The following is a 21,936-nucleotide window of genomic DNA, read 5'->3' as shown; positions in this document are numbered from 1 at the left end:
AGCCCCCCCCCGGGGGGGGACACCTGGGGCTACACTCCAGACTTAACAATATTCTCTTTTTATAATTTATCATTATGTGTTTGGTATGTGTGTCATGTGAGCCATGACATACATGTGGTGGAGTGAGTTCTCTTTCACCTTTATGTGAATGCTATGGATCAAGCTCAGGTTATCAAAAGCTTTACCCACTGAACCATCTCACCAACCCACCGTTACTATTTTCAATTGGAAACATTTCTGTTCTTTTTTTCTTTTTGGAGGATGGGGAGGGGGAAGGAGTTAGAGACAGGGTTTCTCTGTGTAACTCTGGCTGTCCTGAAACTTACTCTAGACCAGGATGGCCTCCAACTCAGATATCCACCAGCTTCTGCCTCTCAAGAGCTGAAATTAAAGACCACTACAACAAGCAACTGTTCTTAATACATTTAATCATCAGAGAAAATGTCAGTGATACATGGCAGAAAGAGAGAAGGTCCAAGAGACAGATACCCAAGGAGCTCGGTCAAGTAGCACTGTCTATAGTTCTAGCACTTCAGAGGCCGAAGTAGGATTACCAAAGTAGAAAGCCTGCTAGCTCAAGGCCAGAGTATGCTACATAGTAAACTCCAAGGCCAAACAAAACAATAAAAAGATTTACCTCCATAGATAAGACCTGAACAAATACTTGCCTAGAACATGTTAAGATCTGAATCTATTTCCTAGTACTGGGGGGGGGGGGGGTATGCCTGGGAGACCTAACAGTACTAGCCTGTAATTCCAGCACTTGGAAAATGGAGGCAAGGTCATACTAGGTTACACAGTGAATTCAAGGAGAATCTGAATCATGTGACTGTCTCATACAAATAATAGAGTAGACTACGTCCATCATAAATTTTTCCTAGTATTTATTTAAAATATCTTCAGGAAACTGAGGAATGATGGTGCACGCCTTTAATCCCAGCTCTTGGGAAGCAGAGGCAGGGGGATCTCAGTTCAAAGTCAACCTGATTTATAAAGTGAGTTTCAGAACAGCCAGGACTTGGGAAAACAAACAAAAAGACAGGGTCTCACATAGTCAAGGCTAGCCTCTAACTCCTGATCAAACACATACCAAAACTAGTCTTAAACACCTGACCACCCTGCCTCCACTTTCTGAGTACGGACTGAGACTACAAGTACATACCATCACACCTACCTGGTAATATACAACTTATTAAAGCTTACAAATATGTCTCATCTGACTCTTACTACAAGGAGTGGAGGCTATTGAAATTAGGATTTTGAGATACATTTACCTAAACTTGTTTAGATGCTGAACCAGCAAGATGGGTCAGTGGGTGAAGGTGCCTGCCATCTAAGTCTGATCCCAGGGCACATGGTGGAAGGAGAGAACAAGCACCTGCAATTTTTCCTCTGACCTCCATAAGCGTGTCATAGCACCCCACAACCTCCCACACACAAATAAATGTAATAATAATCATTTTAAAATGTAAATAGAAGCCTTAAGAGAAAATTTCAATAATAATTCTTATTATTGAGTGTTTATTAACTTGTTTGTTCTTTTGCAGCACCAGGGAATAAGGCTAGGAATGTCACTTAGTCCCAAAATGGCAAAAAAAAAAGGAATCAACTTTCACAAGTTGCCCTTTGACCGCCCATATATGCACTGTGGCATACACACCCTAACACACATGCAGCCACAATAAACAAATAAATGTTTTACCACTGAATTGCATGTCTGGCCACAATTATTTTTAAGTTTGTAGATACAATAATACTGTGATTGTTACAACATTCTACTCCCCAGAAAGAAGACTATTTATCTATAAAAATACTTTCTCCCCCATTTTGGTTTTAGAGGCAGTGTCTTCTGCAGCCAGACTGGTCTTTGATGGAGGAGGGTTATCTGTCTATTTTGTTAGTTTCATTGGTCAATAAAGAGACTGCCTTGGCCCTTTGATAGGACAGAAAATTAGGTAGGCGGAGTAAACAGAATAGAATGCTGGGAAGAGGGCAATGAGGCAGACGCCATGGAGCCAGCCACCAGGTCAGACATGCTGAATCTTTTCCGGTAAGCCACTACCTCGTGGTGCTACCACGAGATTATTAGAAATGGGTTAATATCAAGATATGAGAGTTAGTCAGTAACTAACTCTCTAGAGATAATGGGCCAGGCAGTGTTTAAATGAATATAACTTGTGTGTTATTATTTCTGGGGCTAAGCTAGCTGTGCGGGAGCCGGGCAGGATGAAAAGCAGGCCTGCCCATAGCTCCTTTCTACAGGTCTTCAATTTGATGCGTGGGTAATAATGACCTTGAGCTCCAGATCCTCTTGTATCCACCTCCCACATGATGGAACTGCAGCCTTGCACCACCATGCCCAGGTCTGCAGAAATATGATCTGAAGTGTTTGTTGGTGAAATTATAAAAGAACTGAACTTATTTAAGTCATTCCAAGGTAGGGAAGAGGGAGGTTTGGGGGGAGGGAAATGAAAAGAGAGCAAGAGCACATCAAAAGAACACCAAAACCTTTGCTTCACAAACAACACAGCTGGGCCTAGCCGGGCTTAGTAGTCCATGCCTTTATCCCAGCTTGGGGAGGTGCAGGGGAGAGGCAGGTTGATCTCCACGAATTCAAGGGCAGAATGGTCTACATAGCAAGTTCCAGGACAGCCTGGGCTACATAGTAAGACCTGCCTAAAAGAAAAATGGGGGGGGGCACTTAGGCAAGGCACATGTGTCTTTAATTTCAACACTGGGGAGACAGACGAAGGAGGATCTCTGCTTTCAATGCCAGCCTGGTCTTCATACCTCGTGCAGGAGTTCTTTCTGTTTGTGTGTTGCTTTCATTGTTAATGAATAAAGAAACTGCCATGGCCTAGTTGATAGGGCGGAACTTAGATAGGCAGAGAAAACAGAACTGAAAGCTGGGAGGAAGAAGGGCAGAGTCAGAGAAAGTCATGGATCCTCTGCCTGAGATGGATGCTAGTTAGAATCTCCGGTAAGCCACTGCCACATGGCGATACTCAGATTAATGGAGATGGGTTAAACCAATATGTAAGAGTTAGCCAATAAGAAGTTAGAGCTAATGGCCAAGCAGTGTTTTAATTAATACAGTTTCTGTGTGGTTATTTTGGGTGTAAGCCAGCCGGGCAGCTGGGACAAACAAGGGGCTGTCTCCTTACAGCACATACCAAGTTCCAGGACAGTCAGGACTAAATAAAGAGACCTTGTCTCAAAACTAAAAGAATAACAAAAGGCTGGAGAGGTGGCTCATAGGTTAAGAGCACTGGCTGCTCTTCCAGAGGTCATGAGTTCAATTCCCAGCACACGCAAGGTGGCTGACAACCATCTATAGTGAGATCTGGCGCCCTCTTCAGATGTGCAGGCACACATGCAGGCAGAGCACTGAACATATAATAAACAAATAGATCTTTAAAAAAAAAAGACAAGAGTAACAAGAAAAAAGTTGAGTCGCTGTTGTGTACTAGCAATCCCAGCACTTGGAAGGGTAAAGCAAGATTACAGTGAGGTCCTGGCCAGCTTGGGATACATGGTTCTAGGCCAGCAAAGGACTAAATAGCAAGACTTTTACACAAAAATAAGCAAGAGTCCAGTGCGGTGGTGTGTATCTTTGATCTCAGTACTCTGCAGGCAGAGGGGCAGGTGGGCTTGAGTTCAAGGTCAGCCTGGTCTACACACAGAAAGACCCAGGACAAACAGGGCCACAAAGAGATTCCATCTTAAAAGAATAAAACATGAAATAAAATAAAAAGGAATTAATTAAGTGGAATTTGAGAACTTAGCTCCCCTCTTGTCACAAATGAAAGCTATCTGTCCACCTTCAAGCCAATATACAATAAACATTAAAGATAGAGTTTCTCCATGAAGCCCTGGCTGTCCCAGAACTCAATCTGTAGACCAGGCTGGCCCTGAACTCAGAGATCTGCCTATTTTTGGCTCCCCAGTGCTGGGACTAAAGGCATGTGCTGTCACTCACTGCCCAGCCAGATATGACTTTGAAAGGGTTTCTCTATGTGGCCCTGGCTGCCCTGGAATGTTGTAGACCAGGCTGGCCTCAAACTTACAGAGATCCACCCGCCTGCCTCCATCTCCCAAGTGTTGGGATTAAAGGCTTACACCACCACTGCCTGGCACTTTTTACAAAAGAAAAAGAAACCTGGGTGTGTGGTGGTACATGCCTTTACCCACAGCACTTGGGGGAACAGAGGCAAGTGGATCTCTGTGAGTTCAAGGCCAGCCTGGTCTACAAATTGAGTTCCATGACAGTCAGCACTATGGAGAGAAACCCTAGCTCAAAAACAAAACAAAAAAAAATAGCATTTTATTTTGCGATGGAGTCTTGCTATGTTGCTCAAATGATCCTCTCACCTTAGCCTTCTAAGGAGCTTCCAGCATACACACCTGGCTCAGAGAGTACAGGTATTCTTTATGGTTTTGGTGTTCTCTACTCAGGCTGCCCTCACTAACATATAGCAATTCTTCTGCACTAGTCCTTCAAGTGCTAGGATTACATGAACAGACTACCAAACACATTTTAGAAGGAACTTTTTTTTTGTTGTTTTTGCTTAAGATATTAGTGGGACCAGACGTGGTAGCACTTGGAAGGCAGACACAGGCAGATGGCTGACTCCAAGTTTGAAGTCAGCCTGGTCTAAACAGAGTGTTACATGACAGCCAGGACTACATAAAGAGACTCTTCTCTCAAAAAGAAAAAACAAAAAGTAAGTCAGCCAGGATTAAACATGCCAGCACTCAGAAGGCAGAGGCAGTCAGATCTCTGAGCACAAGGTCAGCCTGAGTTACAAGAGACCTTGTCTCAAAAGAACAAAAGCATGGCTGGCAGGATGGCTCAGTGAGTACTAGTTATGTAAGTCTGCCTATCTCAGTTCATCTTCTGAACACAGGTACAAGTGAGAGAATTGAGTCTACGGGTGTCCTTTGCCCTCCACAAATGCATGTCGCCACACAAATCTCTCCCTCTCACACATGTACACAATAAATTTTACTAATAAAACAATAAAAAATTTAAAACAAAACAGCATGACTTTTCACTGCTATGTTATATTAGATGAAAAGAAGACTTCCAATAGATAAACACAAGAGTTTCTTTTAGATATCTTATACTTATCTACAAGATCAGTTATTAATTCTTGACAAAAACATATGTTAACAGGGCTAGAGAAATGGGTTATCAACTAATCACTGACTGCTTTTCCAGAGGACCTGGTTCAATTCCCAGCACTCACATGGCAGCTCACAACCATCTGCAATTGCAGCTTCAAGGGATTCCATACTTCTTGCCTCTACAGGCATTAGGCACACAGCAGGTACACAGAAATACATGCAAGAAAACACCCATACACACAAAATAATAAAATAAAATAAATCATTTTTCAAAACTGCATGTTAACTATCAAAAGAGTTTCTGAAGGAGTGACTAATAATTCACACACTAAGTACGCTTGCGAGAGTTCAGAATTTTGATGCTTCTAAAAGAGATCAGAAAGATTAAAGTTCTTTTCTGTGCTAGTCTCTCCTTGGAGGACTTCTGGTTCAAAGAGAATACATTCAGCAAGAAACACCTAGTTTACAGCCAAGTTAGTTCACACAAATTAGCAAGGGGAGAGGAGGCAATCTAGCAGAGTGTTGCTCTTCTTCTATGATCAAGGCACTGGGTTTGATTCCCAGCACCAGAAAAATAAGACTAGCAGGAGCAATAACAACATAGTGGGTAAGAATATGGGCTCCAGAAAAGAGAGATAGAGAGAGAGAGAAAAGAATAAGAGTTTTACAATTCAGGCATTTAGATTTGCTAGGTCTTAACACAGGATTCAACATTTACTAAGTAGGTAAATTGGGCAGTTTGGTTAAAGCTCTCTAGGCCCTGGTTACTTCCTTCATAAAATGTAAAAATAAGGCCTGGAGATAATACAAACTTTTCTGTTGTTTGTTTGGTTTTTGAGATAGAGTTTCTCTATATTACTGTCCTGAGACCAGGCTGGCCTCAAACTCACAAGATTTACCTGTCTGCCTCCCAAGTGCTGGGATTAAGGCATGCACCATCACAACCCGGCAATACAAACTATCTTTGCTAGAGTATACTCAAATCTATAGGGTCAATCTCCTGCAAGTTCACCCCATCCACTACCAAAACAAGAACAGGGGGAAAAAAGAAAAAGAAACCACAGGAATAGCATCAAGTACCTCCACAGAGTTGCTGTAAGAATCAAACCCCAGGGGCTGGAGAGATGGTTCAATGGTTAAGAGCATTGCCTGTTCTTCCAAAGGTCCTGAGTTCAATTCCCAGCAACCACATAGTGGCTCACAACCATCTGTAATGGGGTCTGGTGCCCTCTTTAGGCATGCATGTAGACAGAATATCAGAATATTGTATACATAATAAAAAAATAAATATTTAAAAAAAAAGAATCAAACCCCATAGACTTATAGTAATTGTCAAGAAACACTATCAGTTATCATTGTGAATGATTATAACTACTTGTTTGGTCTTTTTTTTCCCAAGATAAGGTCTCACTGTGTAGCCCATCTCCATCTACAACTCACTGGTTGGCAGTTCTCCTTCCTGAGTACTGGGATTAAAGCCATGAGACTCTGCTTAGGTGTAAGCAAACATTTTGAAAACCATCTACAGGATTGGAAAACTCAAGAGGAATAAGTGTAACATAAATAGAAGAACTGAACTAATAAAAAAAATTCACAAGGAAAAATCTGGGACTAATGCAGTGAAACAAAATCGAGAAGGGTACGTATCCATGTTAAGACAGCATCGTTCTGGCAGAGGAACACCACATACTATAACTGTTAGGGAAGAGCTGGCTGCTAGCTACTACAAGGAGCTCATGCTTCTTCAGCACAGACACACATTGGATCTACCTCTCTTACGGTGGACCCCACAGCAGAGAAAGCTGAAACCTGATAAGGGAAAACAGAAAGTTATCACTTATTCTGGAGTACCATTTGCTTACAATAGACTAAATATATTCACATTAGTTAATAAAAACCCATTCGTACATAATGGCATTCAGTTTCCAGCACCACACTGTAAACTGACTGTTTTTGTCATTCTAGGTTAAATTGCTCCTATCCAAGAGACATAGTCCTGGCACAAAAATTCCAGTAGCCGCCAGGTGGTAGTGGCGCACACCTTTAATACCAGCACTCACGTGGAAGAGGCAGGCAGATCTCTGTGAGTTCAAAGCCAGCCTGGTCTACAAAGCTAGTGCCAGGGCTATTATACAGAGAATGCCGGTTTTGAAAAAAGTAAAATAAATAGATAAATAAAATTTAAAAATTCCAGTAACCACAAAACTTTTATTCCAAATCATTTAACTCTCCAGTAAATTCCAACTGGATGAACTTTTCAGATCTAAAGCTATTCTATATAGAGCGCATATATAAAGATAGTTATTGTACATAAGTGTATATAAGAAGTATAAATGTACAGGTACTGTATAGGAAAGAACATACGTAAAGAAGAATAAATCACAAGGTAGTTTAAAACAGGACTATATAACCATTACTTTATATCAAATAACCATTATTTTGAATGTATGTTTATTGATAACTTAGATAGCGTGTCATAATAAAAACAAAAAACTTCAGTCAGGGTCTTACAAGTCCAGCCTAGCCTTGAACTCAGAACCTTCTGCCTCAGCTTTCCAAAATCTGGAATTACAGGTGTGAACCACTATACCCAGAAAAGAGTTGCTGTAAAAGAAAGTACGGTAAGAGCTGATGGTGACTGCCTCTACCCAGCACCCACAGCTCACTGCTGTTTGCAACTCCAGTCCAGGGAACAGATGGCCTCGTTTGGACTCTGGAGGCATTGCACACATGTGGTACACAGACATACACGTAGGCAAAACACCCATATGCATAAGAACAAAATGGGAAAAAGAGTATGATAAACTTGAAAACAACTATACATATACTTATCCATATGTAAAAGACCCTCAAATGACAATGAATACATGCTGGTATCAGCTTAATTTGATTAGTTTCTATTTTTCATGAACCATAAATTAACCTTTTATAAACAGCATGTTGACTCTTTTGTTGTTGTTGTTGTTTGTTATTTTTTTTGTTTTTTCGAGGCAGGATTACTCTGTCGCTTTGGAGACTGTCCTGGAACTCCCCTCAAACTCAGAGATCCACCTGCCTCTGCCTCCCAAGGGCTGGGATTAAAGACGCCACCAACGTCTGGCTCAGCATGTTGTTTTTTAAAGGTTGATATTTTTGTTGTTTTTCAATTACAGGGTTTCTCTGTGTATCCTTGGCTGTCCAGGAACTGACTCTGTAGACCAGGTGGCCTGCAACTCACAGAGATCCGACTGCTGGGACTAAAAGGCATGCACCACCACTACCTAGTTTAAGACTGATTTATTTTTATTTTATATGTATGGGTATTTTGCCTTTGTACACCAGAGGGTGTTAGATCCCCTGGAACCAGAGTTACAGACAGCTGTGAGCTGACATGTGGGTGCTGGGAATTGAGGATGGGTCCTCTGGAAAAGCAGTCAGTGTCCTTAACCACTGAGCCATCTCTCCAGCCCAAGAAGTATGCTAATCTGTATACTGCAAACTAAAGAGACACAAAGAGTAAGCTTCAGTGTCATTCTCTTTGTTTAAAAACCTTTAGTTCCGGGGGCTGGAGAGATGGCTCAGTGGTTAAGAGCATTGTCTGCTCTTCCAAAGGTCCTGAGTTCAATTCCTAGCAACCACATGGTGACTCACAACCATCTGTAATGAGGTCTGGTGCCCTCTTCTGGCCTGCAGACATACACACAGACAGAATATTGTCTACATAATAAATAAATAAATAAATAAATAAATTTTTTAAAAAAAAACCTTTAGTTCCAACATTCCAGTATTCACCAGCTACCCAACAAACCACTACCACCACCACCCAAACACATATAAACTAAGGTTCTTAACAAAATCACTGTCCCATGCTACAAAAATAAGTTAGAAAGGAAAATAAGGTGAGAAAGTCAGGCAGTGTTGACACATGCCTTTAATCCTGGCACTCAGAAAAAGGCCTTGCAAATTCAAGGCCAGTCTGGTCTACAAAGCAAGTTCCAGGACAACTAGGACTGTTACACAGAGAATCCCTGTCTCAAAATACAAAAACAAAAACAAGAACAACAACAGGCTGAAAAATCATTGTTACTAAAAATAATTTCAGAACAATTGAAGCAGCCACATCAAATACCAAAGTACAGACAATCAATTCTTTCTCCCTTCCCTACCTTTACAGTTTTTGAGCAAAGTCTTGTTTTGGTGACTCAGTCTGGCCTCAAACTCCTCCAGCCTCTGCCTCCCAAGTGCTAGGATTACAAGCACATACCACTACACAATTTTGTCTGTTTCTCTCCTAGATTTATTTATTTATTTATTTGGTTGGTTGGCTTTTTTGAGACAGGGTTTCTCTGTGGCTTTGGAGTCTGTCCTGGAACTTGCTCTGTAGACCAGGCTGGCCTCGAACTCACAGAGATCTGCCTGCCTCTGCCTCCCGAGTGCTGGGATTAAAGATGTGTGCCACCACCGCCCAGCTATTTATTTTTAACTTATACATGCATGATTATTCTGCCTATCTGTATATCTGTGCACCATGTGCATATTTGGTATCTGTGGAGGCCAGAAGGGGGTTTCAAGTTCCCTGGAACTGGAGTTACAGGAAGTTATGATCCGCCATTATGGGTGCTGGGTTCTGAACCTAGGTTCTCTGGAAGAGCAGCCAGTAGTTTTAACTGCTGAGTTACCTCTCCTTCCGACCTTTAAAACAAACAAACATACAAACAAACAGGGTCTTATTACCTAGGTGGCCTGGAACTCACTAAGTAGCCCAATCTGGTTTTGAACTCACAGTAGTCCCACCTCAGTCTCTCAAGTTGCTAAAATTGCAGGTATGTACTACAACACCTAGCTGTTTAAAACTTCTGTGTAACTCTCTACCAGTTTAGTCCTTTGTAGCACCCTGTCTTGTGTTTGTGGAGGAAAAGATACTTGAAGGACTGCTTCCAGTCACTTTGCCAATCACCATTCTTAGTCTCTACAAACTTGCTTGGTAATACCAGGCAATCGGAAACTTTATCAGATTAAGACGATTAGAAGACTTAAAAAACAATAACAGGGGTTGGAGAGTTAGCTCAGCAGTTAAGAGCAGTGCCTGCTGTTCCAGAGATCCTGAGTTCAATTCCCAACAACCACATGATGGCTCACAACCATCGGTGGCAAGATCTGGTGCCCTCTCCTGGCCTGCAGAACACTGTATATATAATGAATAAATAAATCTTTAAAATAATAATAATAATAATAATAAAATGGGGGATCGAGAATGGATGGCTCAGCAGTTAAAGAGAACTGGCTGCTGTTCCAGGGGACCCTGCTACCAATATGGTAGATCACAATTGTCTGTAACTCCAGTTTCAGGGAATCCAATACCCTCTCTGGCCTCTGTGGTCACTTTCATATGTGGTATATGAAGGCAAAAACACCCATAACACTAAAAATAATATTAAATTTATAAAAGAAAAAATATCAGAAAAGAAAGAGGAGAACCAGGTAGTGGTGACGCACACCTTTAATCCGTGCTCAGGAGGCAGAGGTAGCTCTTGGTGAGTTCGAGGCAAACCTGGTCTACAAAGCAAGTTCCAGGACAACCAGGACTGTTACATAGAGAAATCCCGTCTCGAAACAACAAAACAACAACAAAAAAGAAACTCAAGGGTTAATTAAGGGCACTCACTATACTTCCAGAGGACCTGAGTTCTATTCCTAGAATCTACAACAGGGGGCAGCTTGCAACTCTAGTTCCAAGAGATTCAAATGTCCATTTCTGGCCTCCTTGGACACGACATTCACTCACAGATACACACACAGATACACATAAATTTAATAAAAGTGAATCTCTAAAAATAAAGAGGTTATAATTTAAACAAAGACATCTTCATATAGTATGTAGTTCTGAAATGAGCTGGGCTCTCTTTAGTATGTGGAACAAAACAGGGTTGGCCTCAATAGCAAAGCCTCTCCCAGCACTTTCAGAGGAGAAGCATTTCCTTTGGAGATGAGATGACATCATCCACCAGTCGAGAATCTAAAAGACACTGTGGAACTGACTTCAGTGTTTGAAGCACACATATAATTTGTGGATGCTTGAGGCTAGCCGGACGTGCATTCTTCAGACAACTAGTTTTGCCTGAACAGGTCATAGACAAGGTATTTCAGAGACTCAATTCAATGCTTACCAATAACACAATTTAAATGTTTCACAAAGTAAAATACTAACTCTTAAAAGCTAGTTTGGGAAAAAACAAACAAACAAACAAACAAAAAAGACCCTAAGATTAAAAAACAAACAAAAATCAGCAAATTAAAAAACTAAAAAATCTCTCTTCAACAATAATTTTAAAAAAAAAAGTAGTTTGTTTGCTGAAATATCCAGAACACTTCTTTGCTCCCCTAATCTGGAATACTGAAGATCATATCTATACCCTTCAGGCGGGAGGCACAGTATGTTCCCCAAAGAACACTCAGAAATATCAGCATGCTTCAGTGAAGAGCTGCAGATCATAGTCAGCTCTAAGTGACAATGAATGTTAAAAGAAGAAAGACAATGATACTGCCAAGACCTCAGAAATCTAAGACAAGAGGATCTCAAGCCCAAGGCCAACAGAGGCTAAATAGGAAGACTGTGCTTCAAGAGGTTAAACAATAATTCAGATTTAGAACTGGCAGGCATGGTGTTGCACACCTTTAGTCCCAGCCCTTGGGAGGCAGAGAGACTGGAGGATCTCTGTATTGGAGGCCAGCCTGTTCTACAGAGTGAGTTCCAGACCAGCCAGAGTTTCACAGAGAAACTTTGTCTTGAAACACCACTACCGACCACCCTCCACCCCGTGAAACAAACAAACAAAAACACCTGGACAATGCACTTTTAACTCTTGCACCCAGGGGACCAGGAGTTCAAGATCTGCCTTAGTACAAAGTGAATTTGAGGCCAGTTTAGATATATCATACTTTCTCAAAAGAAAGTTGAGGGAACAGGGACTGGACCACAACTACCTCCATAACAGTAACTGAATCAAAGCAATTAAAACCAAGCCACATGGCAAAGAAAAGCTCAATTTTTGTTTCCCAGCAAGTATCAATTTTCCTTTCACGGAACAGAAAAAGTCAGAAAAGTCAAGGAAGGGCCTAAAAATAAAAGCTCAAAATATAGTTTGAGCCAGGTAGTAGTGGCACACACCTTTAATCCCAGCACTCAGGATGCAGAGGCAATCAGATCTCTGTGAGTTCGAGGCCAGCCTGGTCTACAAATCAAGACCCCAGACATCTAGAACTGTTACACAAAGAAACCCTGTCTCGAAACACACACACACACACACACACACAAACACACACACACTAACAAAAAAAAAAACCCACAACAACTTTGAACTGAGACAGCAAAATGGTGCATCAGGTAAAGGCACTTACTATCAAGCCCAATGACCTAAATTCAATTCGCAGAATTCCCACGGTAGAAGGAGAGTACCAACTCCTCTGTGGCCCACAGCCGTTTTTCTGAATACACATGCACGCCCTGGCAAGCTCCACTACCACAGATCCAAAGAAACGCAGAAAACATTTGTTTCAGTTTCATCTACCAATTCTGTCACCTAATAGCCAATATATTGCCAGGAACGAGCCATAAGTTTACTAAGATCCTTTTGAATAGCATTCAATCACCCTTGTCTCTAGTAAAATTCTCTATTTAAACCTCAACTGCCCAATTTAGGAAATGAGGAGGTGAAATTAAAATTTACTTCTAATGAACTTTTACTTTCAGTACCACAAAAGCAAATTTCACCATATTCCTTGGCACCAATATTTTGCTCAAAATAATGAAAAAAAAAATCTGTCTTTTCTTTTTTTCCCCAAGACAGGGTCTCACTATGTAGTTCTGGCTGTCCTGCAACTCACTCTGTAAAATAGGAGGGTCTTGAATTTTGAGATTGGCCTACCTCTGCCTCCCAGGAGTGATGGGATTAATGGCTGGTGTCATCACAACCACTCAAGTCTTTTTTCTTTTTCTCTTCTTTTGAGACAGGGTTTCTCTGCATAGCCCTGGCTGTGCTGGAACTTGCTCTGCAGACCAGGCTAGCCTTGAACTCACAGAAATCCTCCTGCTTCTGCCTTCTGAATGCTGGGATTAAAGGCATGTGCCACCGCTGCTGGCTGCCAGCTGCCAAGTCTTAAAAGATCTGAGCCTTTTGAATTAGTCAGCCATAGTCAAGAGGCATTTAAGATTTTTTTTTTTTGACAGATTGCCACCTCCCAATCCTATGTCCAAATTTGGGCTTTTCTTTTGTGATGGAGAGTCTCTTTTGCTCTATAGTCCTAGCTAGCATGAAACTTTGCAAATCAGACTGGCCTCAAAGTTGTGCCAATACTCTTGCTTCTCCTGAGTCCTGGGAATCTGCAACTCAGGCATATGTCATCACCCTTCACTCTGGTTCTAGCTATCTGGAGTTTTGCAGGATTAATATACACATATTCCAGGGTGGTAGGGCTTGACTAGATTATGCTTGCATTCCATCCCGGAACTTGGGCGAGGGGGTGTATGTGAACAAAATGCACGCAAGGTTCAACAGAAAAAGTTTAGCTTTTACGATTTCAAATCAAGTATCAACTGCAAACGGCACTTTTCTGAACCAGCAAAATAAAAATATAAGCAGATGATAATGGAGCTTCCTTCAGGAAGTCTGCCTGAGACAGAATTAAAAAAATAATAATTATAACTCTGCCTTTTCTTTCTTTCTTTTGTTCAGATGCTGGCCCAAAACTGAGTGACGCTTCCTCTGAAACACCGAACTTGCTTAGTTTTTCTGACCTCCGTGGCTAACTTCAAAGGCATTACTTTGGGGGCTCAACAGTTACTGGATGTTCTTCAGGGAGGGGAATTCAGTTTCTAACACCTAAACTGATTGTTCAGAACCACCTGTAATTTCTGTTCCAAGATCCTACACCATCTCCTGACCTCTGGTAAGGTGGCATACACTAACACAGACAAATAAAAATTTGAGTTGCTCTCCATCTTTTACCTAGCAAATACTAGGATTTTCAGCTTGCCTGATCTGTTGTTTTCTCTCAAACTCTAACAAAATGGTCCCTATAGGTCAAATAAATAAATAAAAATATAACCCCTTTTATACAGGTTCTTATCAATGAGAACTTTACAGTTTAAGAGATTTGTTTGTTGTTTGGGTTTTTGTTTTGTTTTGATTTTTAAAGACAGGGTTTCTCTGTAACTTTTGAGCCTGTCCTTGTAGAGCACCACAGAGATCACCTGCCTCTGCCTCTCAAGGGCTAGGATTAAAGGCGTGAGCCCAGCCAAGAGATTTGTTAACCTACACTAAGCAGAGATGAGCTGATACAGTCTAGTTAGTCATATATTCTAAGAAAGTCCTCTTCTCCTTCCCTCATAACTCCGCTTAGCTACTTCATCTATCCTAATACCATTTCTGGAAAAGAATGTTGGGCTTAGTTTGGAATAAAGAGAGCCCCTCCACCTGGGTGACTACAGAGAAAACAGTGCACTTCACCAATATGTTTTTATCTTTGGCAAAAAAACAAAACAAAACAAAACACACACACACACACACAAAAGAGAAAGAAAACAAAATTGTAATTTTAATCTTCTTGCCTTTTCTTTTCTTTTCTTTTTTTTAAAGATGTATTTATTATTTATGTATACAGTATTCAGCCTCCATGCCTGCAAGCCAGAAGAGGGCACCAGATCTCATTATAGGTGGTTGTGAGCCACCATGTGGTTGCTGGGAATTGAACTCAGGACCTCCGGAAGAACAGTCAGTGCTCTTAACCTCTGAGTCATGTCTCCAGTCCCCTTTCCTTTTGTTTTAGGACAGGGTCTCATGTTACCCAAGCTGGCCTTGAACTCTCTACCCTGCTTTCTGTACCACCACACCGGGCCTTCCTTGCTATCTTCTGTATTCATTTATTTACTTTATATGCACCATGTACATGCCCTTGTTATCTTCTTCATGCCATGTAAGGTAAGGAAGGATACTCAAAAATTTTAAGACATTTGAAGGCAGAAACAGGCCTACTTACTTACCAAAAGTAAGCCTGGTCTACATACCAAGCTCCAAGACAACTATGGCTACATAGTGAGATTCTGTCTCAAAGGAAAAAACTTCAAAGAGAAAAAGGTTAAACGTCAGGTGGAGGTGAGTTCAAGGCCAGCCTGCTCTACAGAATGAGTTCCAGGACAGTCAGGGCTACACAGTGAGGGGAAAAAAAAAAAAAGAGGAAAGAGTTTAACTTAAAAGAATAAAAATAACACTAGGCAGTGTCATCCACCTGTACTCTCAGCTCAGGAGGCTGAAGCAGGAAAATTATAAATTAAGAGACCAACCTGGGTAGCACAGGAAGACTCATCTCAGAAACAGATAGATAGATAGATAGGTAGGTAGGTAGGTAGGTAGGTAGGTAGGCAGAAAGAAAGAAAGAAAGAAAGAAAGAAAGAAAGAAAGAAAGAAAGGTTGTTGGTGGCTCACTCCCTTATCTCAACTATAGGAAGATTATTGCAGGAGGATCACATCAAGATCACAAAACCTTAATGAAAGCTAGGCTAATAAAAAAGCAAACAAACAGAAAGAAAATACCCTTCTCCCCCTTATCTGGATTCTTATTCTGGTTCTCGTTATCTCTGTTCATACCACAAGTCATAGTTTCCTATATGATCAAAGAAAAACAAGCTAATAAAATATTTAATAGCTTTCAGGTAGCACATATTTCAGCGAAGGTATTAATCAGAAGAGTTAGCATCAACCCTGGAGTGCACAGACAGCAACAAGTAAAACATACTATTTTGACACTCAAAGCTAACCTTCAAGTATACATACCAACTAATCTCAGATACTAGACATCTATAAAACAAAATACAATTATACCTGACACTGAGCCTAAAGTCATGGCAGAAAAAATATTTAAACAAAAACAATGACACTCTGAGAAGCCAAGTGTGACTGAATTTACATGTATATCAGCTACTATAGCAACTACAGTAGTCTAAAGCAGAAGGTTTGACTGAAGGCCCTGAAGTCCAGGGCAAGCCCAGTAAAGACCTGATGTTCTTTGTTGTGGTTTAAGAAGTAGTAGGGAGATCAGGCTCGCAGGGTGGCTCAGTGGGTAAGGGCATTTGTCACCAAGTGCACAGGAAGTCTGAGGACCCATATGATGGAAGATTCAGATGGAAGGGTAAGGTGTTCTTTAGTTTTCACTCATGAGTACACACACACACACACACGCACACATACACTCTCAAAATAAAAAATGTAGTTTTAAAAACAGAAGGTCTGATAAAACACATGTGGGAGCTCACGCTGATTAAAACAAACAAAAACAGCAAACAAGTACCCAGAAAAACTCCATGTGACCAGACTAGGCCATAACCCTACCTGACAAGCCAGAGTTACACAGCAAACCCTGCCTCAAAAACAACCAGCCTGCCTGGTGTGGTGACACACAACTTTACCCCAGCACCTGGAAGGCAGAGGCAGGCAGATTTTTAAGTTCCAGGCCAGGCTGGTCTACGAACCAAAACAAACAAAACAAATAGCTAAGTAGAGAATCAGGACAGGAGTGTGGGGTATTCCCAAATCACTTACGGTTTTGATAAAACACAACAGATGAGCAAGGAGTGACTATTTCACAACTGTTCTTGGGTGAAGCAGAACTAGAGCTCACAATCATCTAAGGTTTCAAATGTTTTTTTTTTTCTTTTGGGGAGTCAAATGTGACTTAAACACACAGTTCTCACTTCAGGGTAGCAATACACATCTGGGCATTGACCTCCCTTTTTAACTTCTACTATAACCTCAAATCCAGACTCCAAACACCTGGGGTGATGACTCCGCTGAGTTCCTTCCAAAACAGCATGGTCTACACGGAGAGTTCTAGACCAACTAAGGTAGCATCTTCAGACTGTCTCAAAACAACAACAAGATCCAAAACAGAAACTCTTGGCTCTCATTTCCAGCAAAAGCTGAACTTGGCAACTTGAATTCTGAGTTACTGACTGACTGAAAAGAACAGGAAACCAGGACCTCGGACCCCTGGACAGACTGTCAGTCAACAATACTTCATCAGGGCTGATTTTATAAAGTGGGTGTCATTATCCGAATAATGAAGACAGGGAAAAAACAAAGGGAAGGAATATGTTTTCTTTATAGATCAAACAGCAGAACCCAGGTGGCAAACTACACACTTACTACCAATCAATGCCTAAGAACAAGCGTATGATGATAGTTACCTTAAGATGAAATTCATTCACAAGTGCCTCCTCCAGACTCAAACATGGTAACTACTCCAATGGAAAAAAATGGTAAATATCATTTAAGAGCTTGTGGTTTACCCAATGTAGTGAGGTACACCTGTAATCCCAGCACTTGAGAGGCAGAACCAGAAGAGCTCATGAGTTTGAGGCTAGCCTGTTCTATATAGTGAGTAGCCAAGACTACAATGAGAGACCCTGTCTCAAAAATAAAACAAGTAGAAAAAGAATGTTAAAAATAATCTAAGTAGGCATACTGGAACAGGCCTATAATTCTAGCACTTACAAGACAGACTAAAAAGCTCAACGCCATCTGCCATACGGTAGATTTGAGGCACACCTTTGATACCAGCATCAGGAAGCAGAAGCAGTGGATTTCTGTGAGTTCAAGGCTGGCCTGGTCTACAGAGCAAGTTCCAGGACTGGCTCCATAGCTACTGAGAAACCTTGTCTAAAAAAAAAAATAAAAATAATCAAGTAAGATGGGGGTGGTGGCGCAAACCTTTAATCCCAGCAGAGGCAGAAGGCCAGCCTGGTCTACAGAGCTAGTTTCAGGACACCTAGGGCTGTTATGACAGAAAAACCCTTGTTTGGAAAAAAAAAATTGTTATGGCTCTCTAGTGCTTTAAGAGGAAAGGCAAAAGCTACCTCTCCACAAAGCTGTAACTGTCTATGACTATGTTTCCTCTGTCTAAGAAGAAATGTTTAGGATTTAACTCAAGTCAATCCAAAATGATAAGGACAAAAATCCCAGGCCTAAGAAAAAAATCAGCTCTCAAGAAAAGCATCTAACAGGCAGGCAGCTTCTCAGGCAACAGTTACTGAGAAACACCGCCATTTCTGACAGCTTCTGATTCACCTCCCATACACATTTCCCTCCTACACACAATCTGGGGCTCTTCCTGCTGGGCCTTTCAGCCCCATCTCCATTAGTCTCCACTGCCCAGTTCCCTCAGGATCTCTCAGTCCATCATCGCGGCGTTCCTCCAGTCGGATCCTATTATGCAATATTCCCCCCGGCACTAGGAGTCACACACCCTCCCCATCATCCCGGCCTAACTGCAGGCCCAACTCGGGCTCTTGTACAATTCAAGCCTCCATTTCCTTCACCCTCCCCGCTTCAGGGTCTTCTGACCTTTACCCCCGCCCCCCCTCCTTTCAAACACTTCAAAGTTCTCCTTGTGAGCTGGCTGTGGACACTCCTGCAATCCCAGTCGGGAAGACACGGGCAGTGCCTGTCTCAGAATACAGACAACAAACTCCCCGCTCCTTTCCGAAGGCAGGAGTCACCGAGAGAGTTAATCTGAGAAAACACGTCTGTGGCCGCGCTGCTGCGGGCAAGAGCTCAGGGGAGGAGGAATGACGCATGGGGGAGGCTGCGGGGAACTGCCACTCCCCAGAAAATCCACAGTCCCCTCACTCCTCAGCAGCCAGAAGCCCTCAACGTGGGATCTATCGACACTGCAATCAACAGAGGCTCCGCCCCACACGGGGACCCCGTCCGCCAACACTCCGTTGACGCTGTACCCTCTGAGTAAGATCCTGGGCTCGAACCCGCGCCTGACGCACGCCGGCCAAGCCCTCCGCCACCCGGCTGTGCCCCCTCCACCCCTCCAGTTTCCATCCCTCCTCCTCAAAGCCCTCAACGACAGCGCCGGTCTGTCGGCTTCTCTTTCCTAGCGGCACCCATCCTTTCCCCCAAACTCCTCCAGGGCCCCCCAGTTGTCCAGTCTGTTAGGGACAACCACTCGGACACCCCGGCTCCGGGCCCCTTCCCAAGCGTCGCTCCTGCTCCCGCCCCAGCCTTCCCGGCCGGCTACCCGCGGCCCCCCAGACTCACCCGCGGATCCGGCGGGGACCCCGGCATCAAGGGAGGAAAACCCGGCAGCCGCTGGCCCAGAGGAGGCGGACGCCATCTTGGCAGCCCCCTCCCCCTCAGCGGCCTCGCTCCCTTTCAATCCGGCTCTTTCTTTTCTCGGAATCGAATCTTCCCCACGTCTCTTCACAGAACCCGCGTTCTGCGGGCTTCTCAGGGGCGTCGTTCAGGCTCCAGGACCCGCTCAGGACCGCACCACCTGTCCGGCATGGGGGAGAGCGCCCGTCTCTCGCCCTCCGAGCAACTCCAACAGCTCTCCGCCAAAGCGCCCCTCTCTCGCCAGCGGGCACACTCAAGCCGGTTGCCGGCCGCCGGGCGTCTGTGCCCGGGCGAGCCGAAAGGAGACAGAGGCGGCGGAAGGCCGAAGAGCGAACGAGCGAGCGCCCTCCTGCTCCTCCCCGACACAGCCTGTTTATCGCCAGATCCACTGCTCCGCTCAGGGTGGGCGGCCAAGGAAATCCCAGCACTGCGCGTGCGCGCCGCCTTCCTACGGCTCCCTCCGTCAAGCCTGAGGGGGAGCAGAGCCAATCCGGAGGGGGCCGTGGGTCACGTGTACATTACGTCACACCCTGAGGACGCCTCCGGCGGAAGACTTGTGCCTACGGTGGCCCGGTAGGCCCATATAGGTTCGTGTTTTTGACCGTGTTGCGCTCGGTTTGCTGTGAATTCTGGTCGAGAATCAACTGGACTGGAAAGGACTGGGCGCCTCGAATGACAACCCTGGAAAGAACCCAGGACGCAGCTCTGGTGTCAAGTTCGAGATGCTAAGCACTTGTGTACTATAAACACATCACAACCACCAAGAATTCTTCCAGCCTTTACTGCTTAAGGTGCGGGCTTGTGGGACCTTCCTTCTTAAGATATGAGACTAAATCTGTTTTGTTTGCTTCAAACAATGCTAGACACGGTGACAGAGTTCAGTAAATGTAAAAATGTTTGATAAATAAGTCAATGGGGATTTGTCAACAATATAACAACAAGAAAAGTAAGAAAAATACATAAAAACAAAGTTTAAAAGACCTGTGAAAAAGACTACAGAACTCGATCAGACTGCATCACACAATCTTCCTCCCATCCAAAGTCCTTAGTGTCCAGTTGCTAATTATCTGTACTCCAAAGGGCACAGAATCACAGAGGAATTCCCTTCTAGCCTAACCTTCGTATGAACTCTGCCCAGTTTTAGCAAAGAACCGTGGTGGCTGTGCATATCGTGGGAACCCTAGTGAAGACCTCTCCAACAACCTGAGCTTCTGAAGAGCAAAGCCTGCTTCGTTCTTGGATGTCATCTCCTGTCACGTCTTTGTACAAGAGAGGCACTCAATAATTATTTGAGAAATGAATTCTTAAAAAGGCATGGAAAAAAACAACCTAAAGTGACCTGAATGCCTATCCAGATTTTTTTTTTTTTTTTGGAAGGGAACCCAGGACAGAGCTTCTATCAAAAATCGCCCATTCACTAACCTCTCAGATTTTTTTCTCTTCCTTCACAACCTAGAATCGTTGTTTTCTTACTGCCATCTGCTGGCTTCTTTGTGTTCCCTTAGCTACTGAAAGCAGACAAACAGCATTGTGAATAGGTAAAGAAATATTGTTTGTTATGCTATCCCTAAAACCTGCACCCAACTGAACAGCACTGGAATTAGGGTGAAACATAGGATCTGTCTCACAGGTCCTCAGTAAATACTGTTGAATAAATTGTTCATATTTCCAGAACAGGCTTTCAGTTGCCTGGGGACTGTCAAGACGACTCATCAGTTTGATGATCCAAGTTCTATCCCTGGTTCACTATGGTGGGATAAGAGAATTGATCCAGTCAGGCACTGGTGGCACATGCCTTTAATCCCAGCACTAGGGAGGCAGAGGCAGGCAGATCTCTGTGAGTTTGAGACCAACCTGGTCTACAAGAGCTAGTTCCAGGACAGCTAGGACTAGTATGTAGAGAAACCTTGTCTCGGGAAAACCAAAAAAATTCAAGAAAAGAGGTGGTACAGGAGAGAATTGATCCACTCAAGTTTTCCTCTGACCTCCACATACATGAGTGCACACACTAAATTAATTAAGTGTAAATTCACTTAATTGATAACATTTCCCAAATTGCTCTAAAAATCAGCTGAGGGAGACATTAAAGCTATTTCTGATTTTGAAATTGCAAATAGACCATTAAAACCTGAATGACTAAGACAGTTAGGAACAGAATTTTCTTCCTATAATCCTTGTTTCAGGCCTGAAGGAAAAAAATCCATTTTACAGCTTCCTAGTCAACTTTGTTTCTACCTTGAGTACCACAAAATGGCTGCTGCAACCTGCCCACCTAATGTCACTGTAACCTGCCCACCTAATGCTGCTGTAACCCGCCTACCTTGTGCTCTTCCTTCAAGTGTGTCTCCCTCATAAGATTATTCTTTTTTTTTTTTTTTTTTTTTTTTGGTTTTTCGAGACAGGGTTTCTCTGTAGCTTTGGAACCTGTCTTGGAACTCACTCTGTAGACCAGGCTGGCCTCAAACTCACAGAGATCCACCTGCTTCTGCTTCCTGAGTGCTGGGATTAAAAAGTGTGAACTTTTTAGAGCAAAGTGATGCTTTTCGTTTTTACAGCTGAAGAATGTAGACTATGCCTGGCACTCACTAAGTTCCCAAAATATATTTTCTAAATATATAAATGGGGGAAGGTGAAATTCAAAAAGTGGAATTAAGAA

At 42.9% G+C, this 21,936-nt stretch overlaps 1 protein-coding gene and 1 long non-coding RNA gene across 7 annotated transcripts in view; one reads left to right on the top strand and one right to left on the bottom strand.

Moving 5' to 3' along the window:
- The window catches only part of Pip5k1a (phosphatidylinositol-4-phosphate 5-kinase type 1 alpha), a 42,978-nt gene extending 23,278 nt beyond the window's left edge, over positions 1 to 19,700 (bottom strand). For 2 of the 6 annotated variants that reach the window (XM_048427950.3, XM_085678023.2), the window contains exons 1-2: positions 19,206 to 19,698; positions 6,898 to 6,936 (exon numbers count right to left, since the gene is read on the bottom strand). In XM_048427950.3, coding sequence (XP_048283907.1) covers positions 6,898 to 6,936; positions 19,206 to 19,281 — 115 coding nt within the window. In that variant the 5' untranslated portion in view covers positions 19,282 to 19,698. Of the gene's footprint in view, positions 1 to 6,897; positions 6,937 to 17,344; positions 17,363 to 19,205 lie in introns of those variants that run through there. The other 4 variants (XM_048427952.3, XM_048427953.3, XM_085678025.2 and 1 more) reach the window with 3 other exon arrangements.
- Positions 1,885 to 8,656, top strand: LOC146891321 (uncharacterized). Its single transcript, XR_014997701.2, has 3 exons — positions 1,885 to 2,050; positions 6,527 to 6,766; positions 8,280 to 8,656. It is a non-coding gene; the product is annotated as an uncharacterized LOC146891321 (long non-coding RNA).
- Positions 19,701 to 21,936: the final 2,236 nt, after the last annotated feature.

This window comes from Myodes glareolus, chromosome 17 (assembly GCF_982192425.1).
Source record: "Myodes glareolus chromosome 17, mMyoGla1.1, whole genome shotgun sequence".
Classification (NCBI taxonomy): domain Eukaryota; kingdom Metazoa; phylum Chordata; class Mammalia; order Rodentia; family Cricetidae; genus Myodes; species Myodes glareolus.
Note: the sequence above shows the minus strand (reverse complement) of the source record. Positions and strands in the feature narration are given on the sequence as shown.